The sequence below is a fragment of the Pristiophorus japonicus genome, chromosome 14 (genome assembly GCF_044704955.1).
Source record: "Pristiophorus japonicus isolate sPriJap1 chromosome 14, sPriJap1.hap1, whole genome shotgun sequence".
NCBI lineage: Eukaryota > Metazoa > Chordata > Chondrichthyes > Pristiophoridae > Pristiophorus > Pristiophorus japonicus.
In genome coordinates, this window is record NC_091990.1 from 173,511,823 (window position 1) to 173,536,907 (window position 25,085).

At 44.7% G+C, this 25,085-nt stretch overlaps 2 protein-coding genes across 13 annotated transcripts in view; one reads left to right on the forward strand and one right to left on the reverse strand.

Moving 5' to 3' along the window:
• The window catches only part of prr33 (proline rich 33), a 68,196-nt gene extending 44,321 nt beyond the window's left edge, over positions 1-23,875 (forward strand). For 2 of the 11 annotated variants that reach the window (XM_070899855.1, XM_070899853.1), the window contains exons 2-6: positions 10,828-10,948; positions 16,595-16,703; positions 18,018-18,080; positions 18,243-18,351; positions 21,555-23,875. In XM_070899855.1, the coding sequence (XP_070755956.1) occupies positions 18,292-18,351; positions 21,555-23,669 (2,175 nt within the window). In that variant the 5' untranslated portion in view covers positions 10,828-10,948; positions 16,595-16,703; positions 18,018-18,080; positions 18,243-18,291 and the 3' untranslated portion in view covers positions 23,670-23,875. The other 9 variants (XM_070899856.1, XM_070899859.1, XM_070899854.1 and 6 more) reach the window with 9 other exon arrangements.
• The window catches only part of lsp1a (lymphocyte specific protein 1 a), a 197,957-nt gene continuing 186,349 nt past the window's right edge, over positions 13,478-25,085 (reverse strand). For both annotated transcript variants that reach the window (XM_070899864.1, XM_070899865.1), the window contains one exon: positions 13,478-17,710. In XM_070899864.1, coding sequence (XP_070755965.1) covers positions 17,679-17,710 — 32 coding nt within the window. In that variant the 3' untranslated portion in view covers positions 13,478-17,678. The remainder of the gene's footprint in view (positions 17,711-25,085) is intronic.

Genomic DNA, 25,085 nt, shown 5'->3' on the forward strand with positions numbered 1-25,085 from the left:
TTCCCCACAGTAGGCAATCGGCCTGAATCGAGAGTTCATCCTTGCGCCTGTGAAATGGTTTAAATTTCTCAGGGCATGCCCTGTACGTGGCTGCCCAGTCCCCATTCAGGACACATTTCTTGACTAGAGACAATAGCGGGCCTCTATTTGTCCAGACTTTAATCTGACGGGCTGTCACGGGTGAGCCGTCGCTTCCGAAAGCTTCAACAGCCATGACCATCTCAGCAGCATGCTCGGCTTTTCGGGTAGAAAAGGGGAAGAAAGTTACCAAAATAGTTCAGGAGCCCCAGGCACGAACGCAGCTCTGTCGTGTTACGGGGTCTGGGTGCTCTGTGGATCGCTTCCGTCTTGGACGCAGTAGGGCTGATTCCGTCTGCTGCTGCCCGCATCCTCAGGAATTCTACCTCTGGAGCTAGGAAGACACACTTCGTCTTTTTCAGTTGCAGCCCTATCCGGTCCAGTCTGCGTAGCACCTCCTCCAGGTTGTGGAGGTGTTCTTCAGTATCGTAACCCGTGATAAACCACCATCCCTGGAATTGACTTGAGGAGGCTTTACATATTTCGTTGGAAGATCGCGGCGGCTGAGCGAATCCCGAACAGACATCTGTTGTACTCAAACAACCCCTTGTGTGTCATGATGGTGGTCAGCTTCTTCGATTCACTCGCCAGCTCCTGGGTCATGTAAGCTGGGGTCAGGTCCAATTTTGAAAAAAGTTTGCCACAAGATAGCGTCACAAAGAGGTCCTCCGCTCTCGGTAGCGGGTACTGGTCTTGGAGTGACACCCGATTGATGGTGGCCTTGTAATCACCACATATCCTGACCGACCCATCCGCCTTGAGCACCGGCACAATTGGGCTCGCCCAGTCACTGAGTCAGCAGGCTGTCCAATTCGCCTTCTATCTTTTCCCGCATCACGTACGGCACTGCCCTGGTCTTTTGGTGTACTGGCCTGGTGTCCGGGTTTATGTGAATCACTACCTTGGGCCCCATGAAAGTGCCAATGCCAGGTTGAAATAATGAGTCAAATTTGTCCAGGATACTCGCTCCACAGAGGAAATTGCATTGACTTCGCCCCATTTCCAGTTCATGACAGCAAGCCAACTCCTCCCCAGTAGTGCGGGACTGTCCCCCAGTTCAACCCAGAGTGGCAACCTGTTCTCCGAATATTTGTGGGTCAAGACTACCGTGGTGCTGCCTAGCACCGGAATGATCTGCTTTTTGTATGTCCATAGCTGTGCGTCAATCGCCGATAATTGTGGCCTCCTGGCCTTGGACGCCCACAACTTTTTGAACTGTTTGATACCCATCAGGGACTGGCTGGCCCCCGTGTCTAGCTCCATTAATACTGGGATGCCATTGAGGAGCACTTTCATCATTATCGGTGGCGTCCTGGTGTATGAACTGTATACGTGCTCCACATGAACTCGCCGAACTTCAACTTCCAGCGATTTCCCCCAGCGTTCATTTCTGCAATTTCTGCAGGTATTTTGCTCATCTCTGCAAACTCCAGCTGTGTATATGCCTCCACGCCTTCAACATGAGCTGCTGTTGAAAACAAAAGGTCGCTTGCCAGTTGATCGTCCCTGACTGCCCCTGTTATTTTCCTTGAATGTGCCATTAACAGGTGTTGATGGCCACATTACTGGCCGCATTGTCCCTTGCAATGGTGTGAATCGCCGTTCAGCTTGCCATTGTCTCTGTCGAACTCCCCCTCTGGGTTCGACTACATGTTGGGGCATGCCTGACTGCCCTTTTCTGCCTGGAGAACTGTGTGCTGCTTTAACAATGTTGAATCTCTGTCCCAACCATTCCTTAACACAGTACCTCTCGTCTGTTCTGCTAGTGGCCATGCTCGCGTGGTTTAAGTCCCAGTTTCTCGTCGCCATTGATACGTCCTTACTATACAGTATAAATGCACACAAGGCCCATGCTTGAGAGAAGGTCAGTCTGTGACCTGTCCTTTATTCCTTAGCACTCAAGTGATGAAGGTGGGTGGAGCTTCCCCTTTTCTACCCGAAGGTCCACAAGTTCGCCACCTGGTGGTCATTGTTCTCACAGTGTACAACTTAGGTCAGATTATACATGGGTTACAATGCTGACATGAATACATGACAAGAAGGATCAGGAGAGGAAGGTTTAAGCAGCACTGGCTACCATGTCCTACACTATCGGGCTCGGTTCTTCAAATATTATCTCTTCCCAATCATATGCTGGTGTTGTAACCAATGACAAATGATTAATCAGCACAAGGTTCAAATCAATGGTTACCTCTATTGTATAGTGTGTCAGTGATGATGATTGAGTTGGCACATTGCTGCCCCTAGGTGCTTTTGCTTTGTTTCAGATCATCATCATCTTCATCATCATCATAGGCGGTCCCTTGTATTGAGGATGACTTGCTTCCATGCCAAAAAGGGATGAGTTCACAGGTGTTTCAATGAAGGACCTAATATTCCAGGTCTAGAACTACATCCTGAAGGGTGGAAGATGCCTGCGCGTGGATTTTTTTAACGTGGGGTGACCGTTGCACACCAGCCACCACATGGGGCTTGACAGAGCGAGGTCTTGGTCCAGTGGCAAGGGTTAACCAAGACGACTGGAGGCCAGCTCTGCTGCACGGACCTAGTGCGCACACATATCGCAGTGTGGGCTGGGCCCGTGCTGCCCCTGGGCCCTCGCCTCTTCTGGGCCCCGATCACATCGCTCCGCGATCACTCGCCGCTCCTGCGCCCCGACCTCGCCGCTCCTGCTGTACCTGCCCAGGCTCCAATCACCGACCTGGACCTTGGTGACGTCCAATCCAGTTACCCTCTTCGCAGCCGTTGCTCTCCAGCACACGCTGCACTTTGAAGTGGTATGCCCCTATTCCTTGGTTAACTTTTGTGATTCTGGTAAACACAATATGTGACACCTGACCCACTGTTCCTTTTCTTGTAGAAGACGTACAGTTGTTGGCTGATTGAAGAGTTTTACTTCCAGCCTGCTGGCCTTCCAGTGGTTTTTAGATCTCACTGGGCAATGCACTGCCAGGGCCCTGCATGTAAGTCATTCACATCTGGAAGTGTAGTGGCTGATTGGTGTTGGTTGATTTATGTTACCTTATCCCACGCCATCCTGGAGATGTGTGTGTTGGGGGGGAGGAAGGGATGGGATGTGCATCAATCCTTTTGTGCCTTCTCTCCCTGACTCCTTGCAGAATGGCTTTCAGCTTCTGGCAAATCAAACTTGTTTTCTAAGTTAGGAAAGCCCAATTTGACGAGTGTTCAGCGAGCTGTGCCTTCTCAGCGCTATTTCGGATACTTAATTGCACCACACAATATTTTGTGCTGCTTCCTGCTTATTGGCTGCTCATTGTGCAGGAGTGAATTCTCACATTTTAGCTCATAGTCTGGAAACAACAATATTGTGTGTAAACCGGCAGGAGTGAATTCTCTGATAAAACGTTTACATACATAGGATTACATAGGATATACAGCACAGAAACAGGCCATTTGATCCAACCAGTCCATGCCGACGTTTATGCTCCTCCTCCCTTCTTTCCTCATCTAAATCTATCAGCATAACCCTCTGTCCTCTACGCTCTATGCAATGGCTTCTCTTCCCACTCCCGCATCATTACCTCTGTTGTCCCCCAAGTATCTATCCTTGGCTCCCTCCTATTTCTCATCTACATGTTGCCCCTCGGCGACATTATCCGAAAACACAGCATCAGTTTCCACATGTACGCCGATGACACCCAGCTCTACCTCTCCACCACTTCTCTCGACCACTCCTTGGTCTCTAAGTTATCAGACTGCTTGTCCGACATCCAGTTCTGGATGAACAGATATTTTCTCCAATTAAATATTGGGAAGACCGAAGCCATTATCTTTGGTCCCCGCCACAAACTGCGTTCCCCAGCCACTGACTCCATCCCTCTCCCCAGCATCTATCTGAGACTAAACCAGACTGTTCACAACCTAGGCATCATATTTGACCCTGAAATGAGTTTCTGGCCACATATCCGCAGCATAACTAAAACCGCCTTTTTCCACTTCCATAACATTGCCCGACTCTGCCCATGCCTCAGCTCTTCTGCTGCTGAAGCCCTCATCAATGTCTTTGTTACCTCTCGACTTGACTAATATGGCTGGCCTCCCATATTCTACAACTACATAAACTTGAGGTCATCCAAAACTCGGCAGCCCGTGTCCTAACTCGCACCAAGTCACGATCACCCATCACCCCTGTGCTCGCTGACCTACATTGGCGCCTGGTTAAACAATGCCTCGATTTCAAAATTCTCATCCTTGTTTACAAATCCCTCCATGGTCTTGCCTTTCCCTATCTCTGTAATCTAGTCCAGCCTCACAACCCTACGAGATGTCTGCGCTCCTCAAATTCTGCCCTCTTGAACATTCCTGATTATAACTACTCAACCATTGGTGGCCGTGCCTTCAGCTGCCTGGGCCCTAAGCTCTGGAACTCCCTCCCTAAACCTCTCCGCCTCTCTACCTCTCTTTCCTCCTTTAAGAGGCTCCTTAAAACTTATCTCTTTAACAAAGCTGTTGGTCATCTCCGTAATTTCTTCTTATGTGGCTCGGTGTCAAATTTATCTGCTTTGTCTTATAACACTGCTGTGAAGCGCCCTGGGACGTTTTACTCCGTTAAAGGCGCTATATAAATAAAAATTGTTGTTGTTGTTATCCCTTCTCCCTCATATCCTTGTCTAGCCTCCCCTTAAATGCATCGATACTATTCGCTTCAACCACTCCCTGTGGTAGCGAGTTCCACATTCTCATCACTCTCTGGGTAAAGAAGTTTCTCCTGAATTCCCTATTAGATTTCTTGGCGACTATCTTATATTGATGGCCTCTAGTTTTGCTCTTCCCCACAAGTGGAAACATTCTCTCTGTATCCACTCTATCAAAACCTTTCATAATTTTAAAAACCTCAATTAGATCACCCCTAGGCCTTTTTTCAAGAGAAATGAGACGCAGCTTGTTCATCCTTTCCTGATATGTGTACCCTCGCATTTCTGGTATCATCCTCTACACCCTCTCCAGTGCCTCTGTATCCTTTTTATAATATGGCGACCAGAACTGTACACAGTGGTCTAACCAAGGTTTGATACGGGTTTAGCGTAACTTCCCTACTTTTTATTCTATCCTTCCAGAAATAAACCCTAGTGCTTGGTTTGCTTTGTTAAGGCCTTGCTAACCCGTGTCACACCTTTTAGTGATGTGTGTCTTTGTACTCCGAGATCCCTTTGTTCCTCTACCCCACCTAGACTCGCACCCTCCAAGTAATAAATGACCTCCCTATTCTTCCTACCAAAATGCAATACCTCACATTTATCTGTGTTGAACTTAATTTGCCAATTATATGCCCATTCTGCAAGTTTATTAATGTCCTCCTGTAATTTGTTGCAGTCATTCTCAATATTGACTATCGCCCCAATTTGATCTCATTCGCAATTTTAGAAATTGTATTTTTGATTCCAAAGTCTAAATCGTGAATGTAAATTTTGAAGAACAGTGGTCCCAGTACTGATCCTTGTGGAACACCACTACTCACCTTCTGCCACTGTGAATAGCTACCCTTTACCCCAACTCTCTGCTTTCTGTCTTGAAGCCAGCTAGCGATCCATTCTGCTACTTGTCCACTGACTCTGCATTCTCTGACCTTGTTCATCAGTCTATTATGGGCTACCTTATCGAAGGCCTTTTGAAAATCTAGATAAATTACATCTACTGCATTACCCTTGTCTCCCCTCTATGTTATCTCTTCAAAACATTCAATGAGGTTGGTCAAGCAAGGCTTTCCCTTTGGAAATCCATGCTGACTATTCATTATTATATTGTTGGTTTCTAGATGTTCTATTTTCTCCATTAGCAGGGATTCCATTATTTTTCCTACCACCGATGTTAAGATGACTGGTCTATAGTTCCCTGGACATGTTCTACTCTATTCCCCTTCTTGAATATAGGTATTACGATATCTATTTGCCAGTCCTCTGGCTCTACACCTTTTTCTAATGAATTATTAAATATGTGTCGTATTCCTCTGCTATCTCTTCCCTAGATTCTTTTAAAATGCATAGATGCAATCCATCCGGACCAGGGGTTTTATCCTCTTTGAGTTTGATTAGTTTATTTAATATATCCCTTCTTTTTATTTTAAATACACTTATCTCATTACTAACCTCATAATAATAACCTAGAGCTAGACCACATCAGCGATTTCCAGGATATAACGGGACCAAGAATGTCAATAGCTGAAGAAGGAGCTTTAAAAGTGGGAGTTGTTGGTTAGATTTATGAGTGACATGAATAAATTGCCTTGAAGGATTAAATTGAACAAGAGTCCCATTGCTCCACAGCTTAGTACTACACCAGGTGATACATTTAACCACCCAGTTTGCTTTCTGATACAATCAGAGAGTGGGGTGGGGCAACAGAAAGCTGAATAGTTCCTTATTGCAACCTGAAACCCACTGGGATATTCATCAGAAGCTTTAAAGTGGCATGCCACTGCAGGGAGCAGCACGTGCTGCTGCAGGAGGGCGACGGCTGACTGCAGTGCGGGCAGGTACAGCAGGAGCGGCGAGGTCGGGGCGAAGGAACGGCAAGAGTTCGTAGAGGGATGTGATCGGGGCCCAGGAGAGGCGAGAGTTTGGGGCCCAGAAGAGGCGAGAGCTCAGGGGCAGCACGGGCCAGCCCACACTGCGATATGTGTGCGCACTAGGTCCGTGCAGCAGAGCAGGTCTCCAGTCATCTTGGATAACCCTTGCCACTGGACCAAGACCTAGCTCTGTCAAGCCCGTGTGGTGGCTGGTGTGCAACGGCCACCCCATGTTAAAAAAGTCCACGCACAGGCATCTTCCACCCTTCAGGATGTAGTTCAGGATCTGGAATATTAGGTCCTTCACTGAAACACCTGTGAATTCATCCCTTTTTGGCGTGAAAGCAAGTCATCCTCAATTCGAGGGACTACCAATGATGACGATGAGAGAGTATCTTGAATATTTTTCCCTTGAACTTTCTCCCAGTATGCAGTTCAGATGGAAACAGAACTCACACTGGAATATGATTCCATGGATACCGCCCCTCCTCCCAGTACCTTATTCAAGACAGCATTTTTTACCATTGATTCTAAACACAAAGTTTTGGCAGTCTATTTGACCATGGGGAGTGGGGAGTCGGGGGCTGAATCTCAATTAAGCATTCATCTGGAGGCAAGATTTCTTGTGAGTTATGTATAATGATATTGTAAATTTGTTCTTTCAAAACACATTTCAGATTTTGTTATACAGCCAGAACACTGAGGAAGTTATGCCCCTGATATCCACACACAATCTTTCCATAGCAGTCACAGTGATGAAGAAATGATCTTTTTTCCCACTCCCCAGGCCAGGGCTGGTGTGTCTGCCTCAGCTAAAATCACCAAACTCAGCCCTCACCTGTATCCAACCGAAAGATTTTAATTTTACTAATTGTTTTTCAGCTACATAACAAACATTATTATCTGATAACTGAAGAAGCTGAGGCCTTTATTCTAACCCAATGCTCAATGGGCTGTATTTTCAGAGTTTTTCTATTATTACTAATAATAACTCTTATAAAACATCTCGGGCTCAATTTTTCCCAGTTATCTGTGCCGTTTTTTTGGCGCGCACTGCTTTTTTTTGGCCTAAATTAAAATATCCAAGTTTCCCCCAAAGTTTCTGTGCCAGCGTAACTCAGTTACGATTTTTGGGGGTTAGTATGTTTTTGCGTCATTGGGGGCGTAATTTGCCACCCGTGCCAATTCTGGCCATTTAAGCAAGTTTGGCCAGCTCCCATTTACTCCAATTTTTCTTAGTACAGCGATGTGACCGCTCTGGAAAAACCTTCTATGCAGTTAACAAAATCGGCGCAGTTAAGGAAATCAGCGCAGCAGATCCAGTTCCACGACCGGGATAGCAGCAGCAGAGAGAGAGGGAGAGAGAGGTAGAGAGAGGGGGGGAGAGAGTGGAGTGGCGGGGTGTGGGGGTACTGTCTCTGCGGAGGGGGGTCCCCTTGCTCCAGGACCATCTCAACATTAATTTGTCTGGCGGCCAAGGAGTGGGGTGCCCATACCGCCAACAAGGAGCCCCAATCTGACCCCCAATCCGTGGGGAGAGGGGGTGGTTCCTTTGGACCCACTGGCTTAACGGGCCCAACTGCATTCAGCCAGAGTTAGGAGTGGCACCCAGCATTGGGAGGGGAAGGCCTTTCGGCCAGGGCTAGCAACAGTAACCGACATCAGGGCGGGGGGTGGTGGGGATAGACTTTTGGCATAAACTCTTTAATAATTTCATGCTGGTAAGCTGCTGCAATGTGCAAGGTGTTTGTGCAGGTTGCTGTGAGCGGCCAGAATGTGTTGTATATGTCACTTTCCGGCCTCAGCCAGCAGTGTGTCCCTCGTTACCCTGGCAACCCCATCTTTTTTGGCGCAGATCTTAGGCTCCACCCCCCAAAGCTAAAGGACGGGCTACACGGCGTCAAATTGAAGAATTCAAACGGGGAAAGTAGGATGATTTTTTTGGGCATAGTTGGGCCCCAAAAAAAAGGGCGTAACTCTTCAAGTACGCCAAAAAACGTCTTTGGGGAAAATTGAGCCCCTTATTTTGTTAGAAAACCTCAAGACAATGACACAATTGGGACTGTAGAATTTGTACTCCAGGTTCTAATTCTAAATTTAAACTTGTCGCAGGAAATTCAATGGTTGATTTGCTACCTCAGGGATAAAAAAAACATCACACACTTGCTGTGCCACTGCACATAATGAAATAGTGTTGGAGTGTTGGGTAGGCAAATGGATGTACAATGACAAGTTTAACTGATGTGGTTTAATGGACCAGAAACAATACAGATAAATTAATTGGACAAATCCTGCTCCCACTCCAATGCCAAAAGCAGGGATCTTTTTAACCTTCCCTGATTTAACACTCCCAGGAAATCAGTCGCAGGCAAAGAATACATGAACATAAGTTAAGTAAAGGTTATTCAGACCAGCTAATGCCCTCTGTCATCCCATTCTCTTTCAGGAGGTAACCTGATGATTTCTGAGGATAGCTTTTGTACCATAAACCCATATCCATCTATTCTTTGATGAGTCTGGGATTGATCCAATTGCCTTTTGAAAACATCAACAGTCAATATTTATTGCACAGGATGGGAGATGATCCTATGTATTGTAAAAAACATATTAATACATTCATATGAAATTCCTCTGTCTGCTATTTTAACAAGAGCTTGGTTTAAATAGCAGAGGAATTTAATATGGCTGCATTAATGTGTTTGTTACTAATATCGAAAAATATGATTTCAATCCCTAACTTTTTTTTTAGTGAATTTTGTGCTCATCAATGTGTGGGATGTTAATAGAAACATAGAAAATAGGTGCAGGAGTCGGCCATTCGGCTCTTCGAGCCTACACCACCATTCAATAAGATCATGGGCTGATCATGCAACTTCAGTACCCCTTTCCTGCTTTCTCTCCATACCCCTTGATCCCTTTAGCCGTAAGGGCCATATCTAACTCCCTCTTGAATATATCCAACGAACTGGCATCAACAACTCTCTGCGGCAGGGAATTCCACAGGTTAACAACTCTCTGAGTGAAGAAGTTTCTCCTCATCTCAATCCTAAATGGCCTGCCCCTTATCCTAAGACTATGTCCCCTGGTTCTGGACTTCCTCAACATCGGGAACATTCTTCCCACATCTAACCTGTCCAGTCTCGTCAGAATCTTAAACATTTCTATGAGATCCCCTCTCATCCTTCTAAACTCCAGTGAATAAAGGCCCAGTTGATCCAGTCTCTCCTCATATGACAGTCCCGCCATCCCTGGAATCAGTCTGGTGAACCTTCGTTGCACTCCCTCAATAGCAAGAACATTGGGGAATAGAATGCTGTTCCATTTTGGGCACTGATGTCAAGCATTAAGCACCTCCAGGTTAGATATAGCACAGGTTAAATTCAAGGAAAGCTTACTTTATTCTGCCCAATAGTATGCTCTAAGTCCCAAACTGAAAGATTCCCACATTACTCTTTACATTGCTGGAATCATCATCATCATCATAGGCAGTCCCTCGGAATCGAGGAAGACTTGGTTCCACTCCTGAAGTGAGTTCTTTGGTGGTTGCACAGTCCAATACGAGAGCCACAGACTCTGTCACAGGTGGGACAGATAGTTGTTGAGGGAAGGGTGGGTGGGACAGGTTTGCCGCATGCTCTTTCCGCTGTCTGCGCATAATTTCTGCATGCTCTCGGCGTTGAGACTCGAAGTGCTCAGCGCCCTCTCGGATGCACTTCCTCCACTTCGGGCGGTCTTGGGCCAGGGACTCCCAGGTGTCAGTGGGGATGTTGCACTTTATCAGGGAGGTTTTGAGGGTGTCTGTGTAGCGTTTCGACTGCCCACCTTTGGCTCGTTAGCTGTGAAGGAGTTCCGAGTAGAGCGTTTGCTTTGGAGTCTTGTGTCTGGCATGCGGACTATGTGGCCTGCCCAGCAGAACTGATCCGAGTGTGGTCAGTGCTTCAATGTTGGGGATGTTGGCCTGGTCGAGGACGCTAATGTTGGTGCGCCTGTCCTCCCAGGGGATTTGTAGGATCTTGCGGAGACATCTTTGGTGATATTTCTCCAGCAACTTGAGGTGTCTACTGTACATGGTCCATGTCTCTGAGCCATACAGGAGGGCAGATTGGAATAGAGCTTGACTGACCAAATCTGTTTAACTTACTGCAAACACTCTTCATGCATGGAAGCAATTTAATAGACTGTGCATTTTGTGAAAGCATAACTATTTCTATCTTTGATTTTAGGAATGACTTAGTGGACCCATGGATTCCAGAAAATGGTAGAGATTCCCATTCTGTATTACCAGGTTGTCACTGACAAATTGGAGTTGACCTTCATTACATGTTGTAATAGTCTAACCAAATGGTAAGAAAAAAATACATGTTTGTATTTGGAAAGGCCGCAAAATAGTAAGTACTCAACAAATCAGAAATACGCTCTTGTTGAGGCAATAACAAAGCACGAGATTTAGGTCAGCAGTTTAATGCATTAAATATTGTCACAGGAGAAATTGACTGGATTAACTGCAACGTGACAAAATAGTTAAGGGAATATTAATTGTCAAAAAAAAACATGGCCATTTCGAACACAGCGTACACATTATTACCAGCATGCCATCCTTTATCCTTGGGACTTGGGTTTAATTATAGTCCAGGTTGAGGGGATGAAAGTTGCCTGCTGCCTGCCTATAAGGAGTCTAAGTGAAATTAAGTTAGACAGTTTCAACTCTAGTTCTTGATGTGGTGCACGCTGAACACAAAACGGCTCACGGTACAGCCCTGACTTGGCAATCTCATTCAGAAATCTCAAAGAAGACGAGTGTAGAAATTGGGAAATGCCACATTGGTGCTGCAGGGGGCGCTGTTCTCAGTGTTGGAGATAAGGCCTATTGTGGGGCAGATTAGAGGGCCTTTTTCAGTGCAGCTGGCCTGTGCTAATCCTGAGCTGGGAGTGATTGATGGTGACACTGGGTGCCTGGAATGTGAAAGTGCTCCACTGCCTACAACACAAGTGAGCCAGAAAATGAGACCTGATCTTCTTTATACCAGACATGGCTATCCAACATGGTCATGTAGCGAAAGAATATGCTATAGGTCGGCTTCATTGATTGCCCCAATACAGCCTATAGAGTTCATTATGACTATTGAATCTTACCTTTATATTGCATGACAAAAGTGGTGCTTTATTCTTTCGTGGAATTCGGTGCTACATGATATACTGCTCCTCTAGATGAGGGTGTATCTCTACGCTGCAAGCTACAGTGTGAAATGGCAGTGTGTTAATGCTCATTTGTTAGCTTTTGCCGTTTTATTGCGTCGTATGATATTCTTTGTTCCTGCATTGTGTATGAGATCTTAAAGAACAGAAGGGCCAAGATTCAACCCCAATTCCATGCTGAGTTAACTGTTGACCTCCGAGTTCCTGCCACTAGGAATTGGGGTAAAAAAATATACAGAATCCCTAAGCTCGAATGCTATCGAATGCCCCAACTGGAAAGCACATGTTTAGGGCAGCTGAAGGCAGAATCAGACTCAGTCATACTGTTTCCCACAGTCAAATTGTTTGTTAGAAGTCATTTTCCAGTCTCTCAGATGAAGACTTAATACTTGGGTAAGATACAGAAGGGCTGCCAGCACTTGGAACAACTTGTCCAGTAAGAGCCAGACGAGGAGGGATTAAAAAGGAAATTTACTCTATTCTATAATCAGCATCATACGCTCCAAGTGCTGGCAGCCCTTCTGTATCTTACCCAAGTATTAAGTCTTCATCTGAGAGACTGGAAAATGACTTCTAACAAACAATTTGATTGTGGGAAACAGTATGACTATTCTATAATCAGCCTCGAAACGAGGATGACTTGCTTCCACGCCAAAAAAGGACGAGTTCACAGGTGTTTCAATGAAGGACCCGAACTACATCCTGAAGGGTGGAAGATGCCTGTGCGTGGATTTTTTTTAACGTGTGGTGGCCGTTGCACACCAGCCACCACACGGGCTCGACAGAGCGAGGTCTTGGTCCAGTGGCAAGGATTAACGACTGGAGACCAGCTCTGCTGCACGGACCTAGTGCGCACACATTTCGCAGTGTGGGCTGGCCCGTGCTGCCCCTGGGCCCCGAACTCACGCCTCCCCCGGGCCTCTACAATCTCTCGCCGCTCCTTCGTCCCGACCTCGCCGCTCCTGCTCTACCTGCCTACGCTCCAATCACCGACCTGGACCTTGATGACGTCACTCTTTGCTGCCGTCGCCCTTCTGCACCATTTCGCGCTGCTCCCTGGAGTAGTCTCACAAGGCCTCCATGCTGCTCCTGGACTGCTCACCTCCGCTCCTTTGATAGCCTCGACCTGCCGCTGGTGTTCTTACGCAGGTCGGAGCCTCCACGCTGCATAATCAACAACAGAGGCTGCCGTCTGAGATGGCTCTTCTGAATATTTTTGATGGGAATCCCAGTGGCAATTGTGAACTAATGAATGAGCTGGCACAGGAGATTATTTAATATTTTTACTTCTCTGTAGCAATGCCAAGGTGTCGTGTTGCTTTACAGAACATATTGGAACAGCGAGTCTGCAAGATGTCATCCAAATATCACAAGTCAAATAGATTATCGTACAGTCGGGATAGAAACAATCTTTTCCAAACCGGACAAGCATCCAGACTGACCAATGAGAATGCACAGTTAATCATCCATTTGCTTTTGAACATCTTTGAGAGGATTTCAGGATGCAGCCTAAGCCGCTATGATGTCTCTTATTCACTATAGACTAAGTAGGTGTTACTGGGCCATGGAGGGAGCTTGTAAGTAACGTTTCTAACAAGATTCTGTTGTGTTAAATTACAATCAGTGTAGGGAGAGAGGGTTTGATTGTAAATAAAAGGAAAGCAGGACTACCTCACATTAGGTCAAACATTACATTTAATAAAAACTGTCAATAGCTATCGTAAATCCAATTTATTTTTTCAAACAGACATCTTATTTTTGTGCATAACCATTGTAAACAATAAAACATGCTCAGTTTCATGTTAAACAGAATACTGCATTGCAATTAAATGTTGAAGCTGCAAATGTCCAGAATGTTTTTTTTTTAAGTACTGCTTTCGCTTTTCCTTACTGAGGGTGCTGATACTGGCTGGAGTATGATTGCATGGCTGCTGGGCCTCCTGGAGCACCTCTTCACGTGTAACTAGACTGTGAGCTACTTAACAGTGCTGGGCATCATAGCAAAATATGATCTTGTCACACACATGCATATTTTCCCAAAGGGTCACTGGATAGCCATCTCTAGTTGATTTTCTCTACTCTAACCCATGGTGCTCAAGACGATCGCAATACCCTAATTTCCACCCGAGCTATAATCAATGAATTTGGCATGAATCAAATCGGAGACCTTATAGCTAGGCCTCACACAGTCTCTAAAGGCGGAGTCATTGGGACAGCTTCAGAATTTTTTTCACTTCTTTCTAATGCACTCTTCAAAATATCAACAACTTTAAGGAGGGGCAGGGGGTGCTGTGAAGAAGGTCAGTCTCGAACTCCAGTTGTTGGGATATGGAGGAAAGCCCATTGGCTTCATTTATGTTGAGAGATGTTAGTCAGTCCTGCGGGCATTGCTAGGATCACAGAATCCAATTGTATAACAGCCTGTGATCCTAGCACACTCATACGTCTCACATCGTCCTAAATATATGAAACACAGGATATTCTGTATTATCATATCTTGTGTAATTAGTTTTGGGGCAGAATATTTTCCATTGCAGTCAAATTATATATAAGAAATAATTTGGTATTAAAAAGGACAACTTGGGGTCTTGTGTCCATAACCAAAAAGGGGGGGGGCGGGGGCACAAAGAGCCAATTTTAGGGTCCCTAGCCTGATTACAGGCAGTGCCACCTGTGGCAGCTTTCAATATGTTAATGAGGGGCTTAATGTCTATTTAAGGATCTTTCCCAGAAATTCATCAGGACTGAGCAGAGTAGGCACCGGGCCTTAGAAGGGGGTGCAGTGTAGACTTCTAATGCGGTCTAAGCAACACTCCTTAAAGGGACCCCTGGAGGCTACCACCAAAAATGTAAGTAGTTTTTTTTTTAAACAACTTACCATTATGTGGAGCCCGCTGTCAGCCTGCACCACCATCTCCCTCCATCCTCAAGACTCACCTGAGGGCCACTGAGGCATGCAGCCCAAATTGGTCCAGTCATGACTAGTGAGCTCCCTCTGGAGGCGAGACAGGTGGCAGTAACGCATCACAATTATTATGAGGCCCAAGGTCTAATTTCAGCTTCTGACCTAGCCTCAACAGTTTTTTTTTTAAGGAAAGAGTTCAAGATTTTCACTATCTTTTGTGTGAAAAAGTGTCTCCTGATATCACCCCTGAATGGCCTAGCTCTAATTTTAAGGTCATGCTCCCTTGTTCTGGACTCCTCCACCAGATACAATAATTTCTCTCTATTTATGCCTCAAATCCTTTAGTCATCTTAAACACCTCAATTAGCTCGCCCCTTAATTTTCTATACCCAAGGAATACAAGGAATATGCAACCTGTCCGAATAATTTATCCTTTTTTGCCTAGGTATCATTCTGGTGAATCTGCTCTGCACTGTACCCCCTCTAAGGCCAATATATCCTTCCTGAGATGAGGTGCCCAGAACTGAACAAAGCACTCCAGATGGTGTCTAACTAGAGCTTTATACAACTGTAGCATAACTCCCACCCCTTTGTATTCCAGCCCCCTTGAGATAAATGCTAACATTAGCCTGTTACATTTTTTGTTGTACCCGTCCACGAGCCTCTAGTGATTTCTGAACATGGACCCCTAAATCTCTTTGATCCTCCACATTTGCTAGCTTTCTACCATTGAGAAAATACTTTGATCTATCTTCATTAGGTCCAAAATGGATGACCTCACACTTTCCCACATTGAACTCCATCTGCCATAGCTTTGCCCACTCACTTAATCTATCACTTTCCCTTTGCAACTTCCTGCTCCCATTGACATTACTTACTGTGCCAACTGACAGTGTTGGTCAACAAACTTGGATATACAGCTCTCTGTTCCTTCATCTAAATCATTGATAAGTCAGCAGTTGTTCAAAATGACATTGGAATTAAATTTTAATAGCTTGCTGGCAACTCATAGGATAATCTGGCCTAAAACTGACTGAAATATGAGGAAAGACTGGAGATACAGCCTGGAAAAGAAGTAACGAAGAAGAGTTTTATATGTTAACAACTAGTCCTGAACAGTTAAATCTGGAGCAATAGTTCAAGTTAAATTGTAACGGTAAGACAATGTAATAGAGATTCAAATTAATGAAAGACTAATATCAGAAGGTTCTTCAAAAAAAGAGTAATCAACACATGGACAGGTAGAATGGTAGAGGGAAAACCATGGAGTCTTATAAGATACACCATGATTCTATTATGGTAGGAACTTGGTTCTTTCTATATTGATGTGCTAATGGTCTTCCTCATCCACACAAGATGATCTGCTATTCAATATTGGGCAATATTACCCTAAATTACACAATACATTGATACAAAGCTAAAACCATTGCCCATCAATGAAAACTGTGGTATAACTGCGTTCTAATTGGTGCAGTATGCTATTTATTGAAACCCAGCTCATATTTACAAATGGACATTGAAACATTAGTGATCCTGAACTGAGAGCGAAGATATCTGGTTAATTAATATCATATGATCAAAACTGTGAATAAATGGTATATGAATTTACAATCATTTTGCTTTTTGCTTGTTCATCATATGTACATATCACTCCATCGTAATGGTATGGCCATGTTTTAGATGCCAGCTCCCATATCGTAACATATTCCCGCATTTTCCAAATTGGGCCAAAACCCTTTCATCAACTAGGGAACCCTCTCGGTTGATGACTGGTGAACCGTTTCTATTCTGATGCTCTCAGAATTGTATCAGGTGCCGATCGTTGTGAGCTCTTTCTGAATATTGCTTAGACAATTAATGAGAATTTTTTTATTTTTCGTTTTGCTCAGATCCAAGTTCAATTACTCCCATTTCATTTGGGAAACTTCGCACAGGCGTAAACAGAAATATAGGTCCTCGGGAGCGCAACTTGTTCAAAGCTAAATCTAATTTAAGAAGGTGAGAAAAGATTAAAGGATAACATATTCCAATTATCTGAAGAATATGCGAATTGAAGAATACTCTGGGTCATTGAACTGGCTTTAAAATATTTATTGTTAGACAAAGTTTTGCATGCAGCGCTGAGGATTGAAGGAAGGGAAGCCAGTCATCCTAGACAAATCGTGTCGACGCAAAGTATGTAACCTAACTTAAGTGAATGTGAAGTTATTCAACATGCACTTAGGCAAGAAGGTCAGGTGGAGGTGAGACCACCTCCAAGGTGGTATTCCAATGCCGCTCAAGCCTTGCATCCACTGCATTATAACAGCAGCTCATGTGAAGCCAGGTTTAAAAGGGTCCCACTGCATAGATATGTTTTAAAGTGAATTTAACGTTAGAGGAAAAAGTCAACCGCTTAGTGGGCTCTCTCACAACATTAAAGTTTAACTGGTGAGTGCAGCATTGTATGTTCAAGAAAGTGACTCACCACCACCTTCTCAAGAGCAATTAGGAATGGGCAATAAATGCTGACCTGGCCAGCGATGCTCACATCCCAGGAACGAATCATTAAAAAAATGTGGGTGTGCGCACTTGCATTGTTCTATTGTCCCAGGGCAGAGATGATGTATTAATTGGATTTGCTTATCCCCCATCTTACAATCAAGAGCAACTGATCTGAGGCTGGTTCCAGTAGAAAAACAATGCGCTTGGTTTTTCAAAATGGGGAGCCTGGACTGTACTGAACTGGAATAAGATGGGGGCTATTGAACCAGGGTTACTTAGTCCATGTGTTTGACACGTGTCTCTGCACAACCTTTCAGAGAATAGTTTCTATTCTTCAAATACATATGCTGTGGCTAAACTACTGCAATATCAGAGGGAAAGACATAACAGTGATGATATAAGCGACAATAACTGGTTTATAGGTAAACAAAAATTAATATAAAATTAATAAGCTCGACTGCTCTTGATCCACATGTTGGCTCCAGTTCTTCAATAGTCTTTATCATAATGTTCAACTCCAGCTGAGAGAGAAAGAAAGAAAGAAAGGGCAATTAATATATATAATATATATTTTAAGTTATGTTTTTGGTTGATTTTTTTCTATTTATTAAGGGGAATGATATTTGTGCTAGGTGATGAATATTTGTTTGACACCCAAAGCGAGCATAAGCATTCCTAAGTCATGTAGGGTTGTATACAAGTAAAGCTTCCTCTATTCTGTCCCAACAATGTATTGTAACTCCAGCCTCTAAAGAATACCATCTGCTGCACTCATATCTGATGAAGGGTCATCGACCTGAAACGTTAACTCTGTTTCTGTCTCCACAGATACTGCCTGACCTGCTGAGTATTTCCAGCATTTTCTGATTTTATTTCAGAACAAATTAACTGGTCAGTCATCTCCGTGATGTTTATGCAAAAAATGGTTACCAATTTTGGCTGCATAACAACAGTTGCTGCACCTCGAAGGAATTAATTGTATATGAGGTGTATTTTTGAGATGTGATGAGGTGTGATATAAATGCAAAGCTTTCTTTCTCTGTTGTTAACCAGGTACTATGGCCTTCTGTATCATCATCATAAGCAGTCCCTCGAATCGAGGATGACTTGCTTCCACGCCAAAAAGTTCACAGATGTTTCAATGAAAGACCTAATATTCCAGGTCCGGAACTACATATTGAAGGGTGGAAGATGCCTGTGCGTAGATTTTTTGAATGTGTGGTGGCCGTTGCACACCAGCCACCACACGGGCTTGGCAGAGCTAGGTCTTGGTCCATAGGCAAGGGTTAACCAGGATGACTGGAGGCCAGCTCTGTTGCACGGACTTAGTGCACACACATATCGCAGTGTGGGCTGGGCCCGTGCTGCCCCTGGGCCCTCGCCTCTTCTGGGCCCCGATCACATCCCTCTACAATATCTCGCCGCACCTTCTGTATGGTGGACTGTTGGAGCACATTTTACATAAAGTACTGATGCTGAATCACAGAATCACACAGCACGGAAGGAGGCCATTTGGCCATTGTGTTTGTGTTGGCTCTTTGAAAGAGCTGTCCAGTTTGTCCCACTCCCCAGCTCTTTCCCCGTAGCCCTGCAATGTTTTCCTTTTCAAGTAAATACCCAATTCACTTTTGAAGGTTATTATTGAATCTGCTTCCACCACTCTTTCAGGCAGCGCGTTCCAAATCATAATGACTTGCTGTGTTAAAAAAAAGTCTCCTCATCTACCCCTCTGGCTCTTTAACCAATGATCTTAAATCTGTGACCTTTGGTTACTGACTCTCCTGTCGGTGGAAACAGTTTCTCCTTACTTACGCTGTCTAAACCCCTCAGAATTTTGAACACTTCAATTAAATCTTAACCTTCTCTGTTCTAAGGAGAACAATCCCAGCTTCACCGTATAGCTGAAGTCTTTCATCCCTGGTATCACTATGGTAAATCTCCTCTGCACCCTTCAACAAGGCCTTGACATCCTTCCTAAAGTGTGGTGTCCAGCTGGGGCCTAACTACTTTCTTCCTTGAATAATAAACCAATTTAATGGAGGTCAATGGGCTAATTTTATTCAATATGATCCAACTATTCGAGATGTGTTGACAACTTTACCTCATCAAAACTTATAGTACATAGTAGGTTGGGCCTCTGCTCATTGGAATTCAGAAGAATGAGAGGTGATCTTATCGAAACATATAAGATTATGAGGTGGCTTGACAAGGTGGATGCAGAGAGGATGTTTCCACTGATGGGGATGACTAGAACTAGGGGGCATGATCTTAGAATAAGGGGCTGCCCATTTAAAACTGAGATGAGTAGGACTTTCTTCCCCCTGAGGGTTGTAAATCTGTGGAATTCGCTGCCTCAGAGAGCTGTGGAAGCCGGGACATTGAATAAATTTAAGACAGAGATAGACAGTTTCTTGAGCGATAAGGGGATAAGGGGCTTTGGGGAGCGGGCAGGGAAATGGACTTGAGTCCATGATCGGATCAGCCATGATCGTATTAAATGGCGGAGCATGCTCGAGGGGCCGTATGGCCCACTCCTGCTCCTATTTATTATGTTCTTATTTCTTTTCCCATTTGGGATCAGCACCGATGCTTAATAAATGGGAATGCCTAGACATGGGGAACACTTACACACAACAGAATTCCCATTAAGAAACATTTCACTGCACCAATGATCAGTAAGCTACTGCAGCTTCTAGCTATTTAAGTTAGTAACATTGCATGTTGCTGACTTGCGGTCTGCTCTGTTTTTCTGGGGAGCATGGTGTAACTGTATCTGATTGTGGTTGAACTCAAGAGAGAAGTGGGGGAGGGAGAAAGAATGTCTGACTCTGCATGCTGTTCAGGACCAGCCCTCTAAATTATTATGAGGCACCCGTCTAAGGTTAGAAGTAATGATCCTGCTCACAGCTCGCCTTACACACACCGCCTGTGGAGCAAATTAAGTCAACAGGCAGTTGTCGTGCTCGAAAATCTGGCTCAGCAACTGTCAACCACCGCACACTGCAACCAGAAGGCTTCCAGTTTGAGTTAAGCAGCCACCTCATTTCAAGCCCTTTCTCCTTCAGGATGTATTTACTGTAATCAAACTAAAATTTGCCCTCATATTCCTTCATGCACAGATCGGGAGTTATTTTAACAAAAGTGCTGTCCTCTTAAAGGATATCGTATTTTCCAATTTAAAAAGTATGCTGTCCCCACTGCCTCGTACTAGCCTTGGGAGCCAGGCCAACATCCCCAGCATTGAAGCACTGACCACACTTGATCAGCTCCACTGGGCAGGTCACAGGAAACGTTACAAGGACCCCCTCAAAGCCTTTCTGATAAAGTGCAACATCCCCACCGACACCTGGCGGTCCCCGGCCAAAGACCGCCCTAAGTGGAGGAAGTGCATCCGGGAGGGCGCTGAGCACCTCGAGTCTCGTCGCCGAGAGCATGCAGAAACCAAGCGCAGGCAGCGGAAAGAGCGTGCGGCAAACCTGTCCCACCCATCCCTTCCCTCAATGACTATCTGTCCCACCTGTGACAGGGACTGTGGCTCTCGTATTGGACTGTTCAGCCACCTAAGGACTCATTTTAAGAGTGGAAACAAGTCTTCCTCGATTCCGAGGGACTGCTTATGAAGAGTACTAGCCCTTCACTTAACATTCTCTTCCTCAGCTCAGAAGGTAGAGTACTGTGAGACATGAGTTATCAATGTTGTTGTGAAAATATGGCCAATAACAACCATGGAAGTGGAATCATAAAAGTTTACAGTACAGAATGAGGCCATTTAGCCCATTGCATCTTGGCTGGCTCATTAAAGAACAATCCAAAACTAATCAAATACAAAGCTTTCTCAATAGTCTAATAATGAGATATATCTTTTACTAGCCAACACAGCAGGGTAATCGAGATGAGGACTATTCCACAACTATAGTTAATTGTATTCCATGATCCGTCAGTGTTAGACATGTCATTTAGGGTAAGATATCAGTTGCACCCCTTAGCCCCCCCCCGATACAATGCCTCCTGTATAGCATTCTACCTTATGAATTGGCTGAGAATGGACAGATTCTGAACTTACCCACGAGATTGGTGGATCTGAACGCCAGATAGGATTTAACACTTGAATTTGCAACCTCTCATGTTGAATGGCAGGTGTCGATCTCCCTGCTGTAACTAAGCTCAGGAACATTGGATCAGGAGTAGGCCATTCAGCCCCTTGAGCCTATTCTGCCATTCAGTTAGATCATGACTGATCAGAGAGGATCTATCCTGAGATCACGCTCTTTTTCTAAGAAACTGAACTGATGCTTAATGTCAACCAGTTTGCTTCGGAAAATAAAATCACCACGGAATTGAATTTTTCATTTTATTTTGTTTCAGGGTATTAAAATGCTAATGGCTTTAACAACACTACCAACTACTCGTCACTGTGCTTCACCTCGCCCAAAGCCGCCTCCACCTCTGGCACCAAAGCCCAACAAGAACAATGTCAAGTTACAAAAAATCTTGAAGAGGGTTGCGAAACGGCAGGCTGCACAAACATCTCTACAGCCGGAGGATGCTTCAGATAAGTCCCACCCTTACTCAGCTAAACCTTTCCGCTCTAGTCTGTCTCCCGTTAGTGAAGCTAGCCCTGATCCAGAACACACTGAGCACCGTTCTCGATCTCCACGATCTCCTCGACCCCCTCAATCTCCTAAAATACCAGAATCGCCTGTGCCTCCTTACAGACAAGGCCCTGCAATAGTAACCCGAGCAGATGTGGCAAGTCCGTATCCTACACGTAAATCGTTTTACATGGGCAAAATAGAGATGCTCCCTAAAATAGAAATCAGTGCCCCAGGGCCACAAGCTGAACACCAGAACCAAGTATACAGACAAGTGCCGTGGCCTATGGTTCCTGTAAAGACATTCTCCATTCCAGTTATTCAACCAGTTAGCAAAACACCAGAATTGCCAAAGCTCACAATATCACCACGGTTCTCTCCAAGTTTTTATACACAAAGATCATGGCCTGGCACTGAAGTCCCCACAGCAAAGTTTTCCACAGTTGAATCTATTATACTTAAAGCTCCTGTTCCTGAAGCTCATATTAATCACTTTTCTGATGCCAATGGCCTCAATATTGCTGTGACTAGTGCTGGAGTTCCTGTGTTTGGAACTTATAGAGTAATGACACCCACCAGTGATGCTCATCAGGAAAAGTTTCCTAACATGACAGCTCCGAGAGCAAAGACCCCCACCTATGAACCTCCGAGAGCGAAGACCCCCACCTATGAACCTCCGAGAGTGAAGACCCCCACCTATGAACCTCCGAGAGCAAAGACCCCCACCTATGAAGCTCCAAGAACAAAGACCCCCACCTATGAACCTCCGAGAGTGAAGACCCCCACCTATGAAGTTCCAAGAGCAAAGACCCCCACCAATGAAGTTCCAAGAGCAATAACCCCCACCTATGAAGCTCCAAGAGCAAAGACCCCCACCTATGAACCTCCGAGAGCTAAGACCCCCACCTATGAACCTCCGAGAGCAAAGACCCCCACCTATGAAGCTCCAAGAGCAAAGACCCCCACCTATGAACCTCCGAGAGCTAAGACCCCCACCTATGAAGTTCCAAGAGCAAAGACCCCCACCTATGAACCTCCGAGAGCTAAGACCCCCACCTATGAAGTTCCAAGAGCAAAGACCCCCACCTATGAACCTCCTCAATTCAACACATCTAGCTTTGAAGCTCCGAGAGAAAAGATTCTTAGAAATGAGGTGCCTCAAGAAACCCTGATCAAAAAGGTTTCCAATACCGTAACTCTGCAAAATGATGCTTATACAGTTGGCATTAGCACCATTAACATAGAAATCCATCAACATACGGAGGCGGCCACCATACAGGAAAACAAAGCAGAAAGTGAACCCAGGCCACCTGACTCTGTTGCTGAGACAGCTAACCAAGAAGGGGCGGAGTCATTTCCCAAAGTAGAACCTCAGCTGAAGTCTCTACTGAGAGCTAAACTCCCTCGAAGCACGGTAAGTGGTTGGACTCGTCTCAAGAAGCACATGGTGGTGGAAGAAGAGCCACCAATGTTCCCCGAGCCGGAACCAGAGCAGGCACAGTCAGAATCACAAGAGCAGAATCAAGACAAGCCAGAGGATGGCAAACAAGAGTCTCAGAAGGCAAAAGGATCACGAGCTAACAAGATGTGGGATGCTATGCTATTTCAAATGTTTGCTGGCAAAGAGTGCTTGGCAGAAGGAAGTGAACAGGAGCAACAGGAAACGCGGCGGGCAACTCCAATGTTCAGTAGCCGTCTGCCTCTTCTGCTTTTTAGACCTCGATTCGATGCAAGAAAGTTAAAAGAAGCTGCTGAAAGGCCCCTGAAGAAGATTAGTAGCACACTGATTGAATCAGGGTTGCATCGCAAAGCTATTGATGATGAAGAACTTAAGGACTTCAATCGGACTGCAAAAGGGTGGCAAATAAAACAAAAAGAAATGAGCTAAACATACAAACTAGCAAAATAAAGTAACCAACTGACATCCAGTGATAGAGGCTAATAGCCCTTGCACAGTTGGTAGAAGAAGAATCAACACATATACAGAGTAGCATCTATGCTGCCAATATTGAATACTGAATAGTTTTTTAATAAGTTAAATTCTTATACACATAATAAAATGTTACTGAATGTAATAAAATGTCATTTTAACCAGCTTCTGTTTTTGTGCACTCTGTTTACCGTGCTATAATCTGTTGCGCATTAGTGGTGCGATTGATGTGTGAATGTATTCTGACCGCCTGAAAGAAGATTGATTGAAAAAAACTGTTGATTAGTACATGCAAGGTAAGTCATGGCATGAAGAGTCGAAAATGACATGGAGATGGACAGTAAAAGCAAGACATTAGCCTGATGAACATTCGTTGGCATAAGAGGTTTTTGCCAAGAATGACAATCATTGGGGAGCATGTTCTGCATCACATGCCAGGCTGCACAGGGGGCTCTCAGTCCAGCATTACTGCTTCAAACCCCAGCAATTTGGGATTCTTAAATGAAAAAACACCCACTTTACAGCTTTGAATTCCTTTCTATATCATTTTCTTCATCTCCAATCAAGTAAATATGGGCACACAACGGTCACAGTTCGATACCAATTATATCCCATGGATCATCCAGGAAGTGTACCACATATGACTAAAGATCGATTGCAATTATGCCAGATTTCTAGTAGGTTTTACGGTGTGAAACTGTTCTATTAGAGGTTGGTCAAGAATGACTATAAGGAGGCCCTTATACACAGATGGGTTCATACCATGCCACATGACCCTCTATCATATGAGCAATGCAACATCAATATATTTAAAACAAACAGCTGAAATCTATCCATATATGTGAGGGCTGACACAATTGGGAAATTACAGATTTTCTGACTTTGCACAAAGTGGCACTATCAAGCACTGACATGTCAGGTATAGTAGGTCAGATGCAACAGATAGCACGCCATGCATAATTCTCACTGAGTGTTAAAATCCTCAGCACATGGAACCTCTTACTGCCTCATTCCTTTTCCTTAAACTGTTCTTATGGGGCATCATTGTAACTATTGGCGACTATGTAAAATGGGCGATAGCAGATCAGCTGCCTGTTATATACCTCTCCCAGTTTTCCTTTCTACTGAAGTCCATGGCAACGGACATCGGGAGAGATGTATAATGGAGGGCCAATTCAATATTGCCCATTTTACACTATCGCCAAAAATTAAAATAACCTCCATTCTGTTTGAATTTTCTACATTGGCACCAATAGAAACAGGAGTAGGCCATTTAGCTCCTCGAGGCTGTTCAAGTTTGAGAAGACAGAGTCAGAACTACGAAGGGGTATTGTATTCGCAGCCTTTTGAGCAAAGCAGCCACAGGCAATGTAG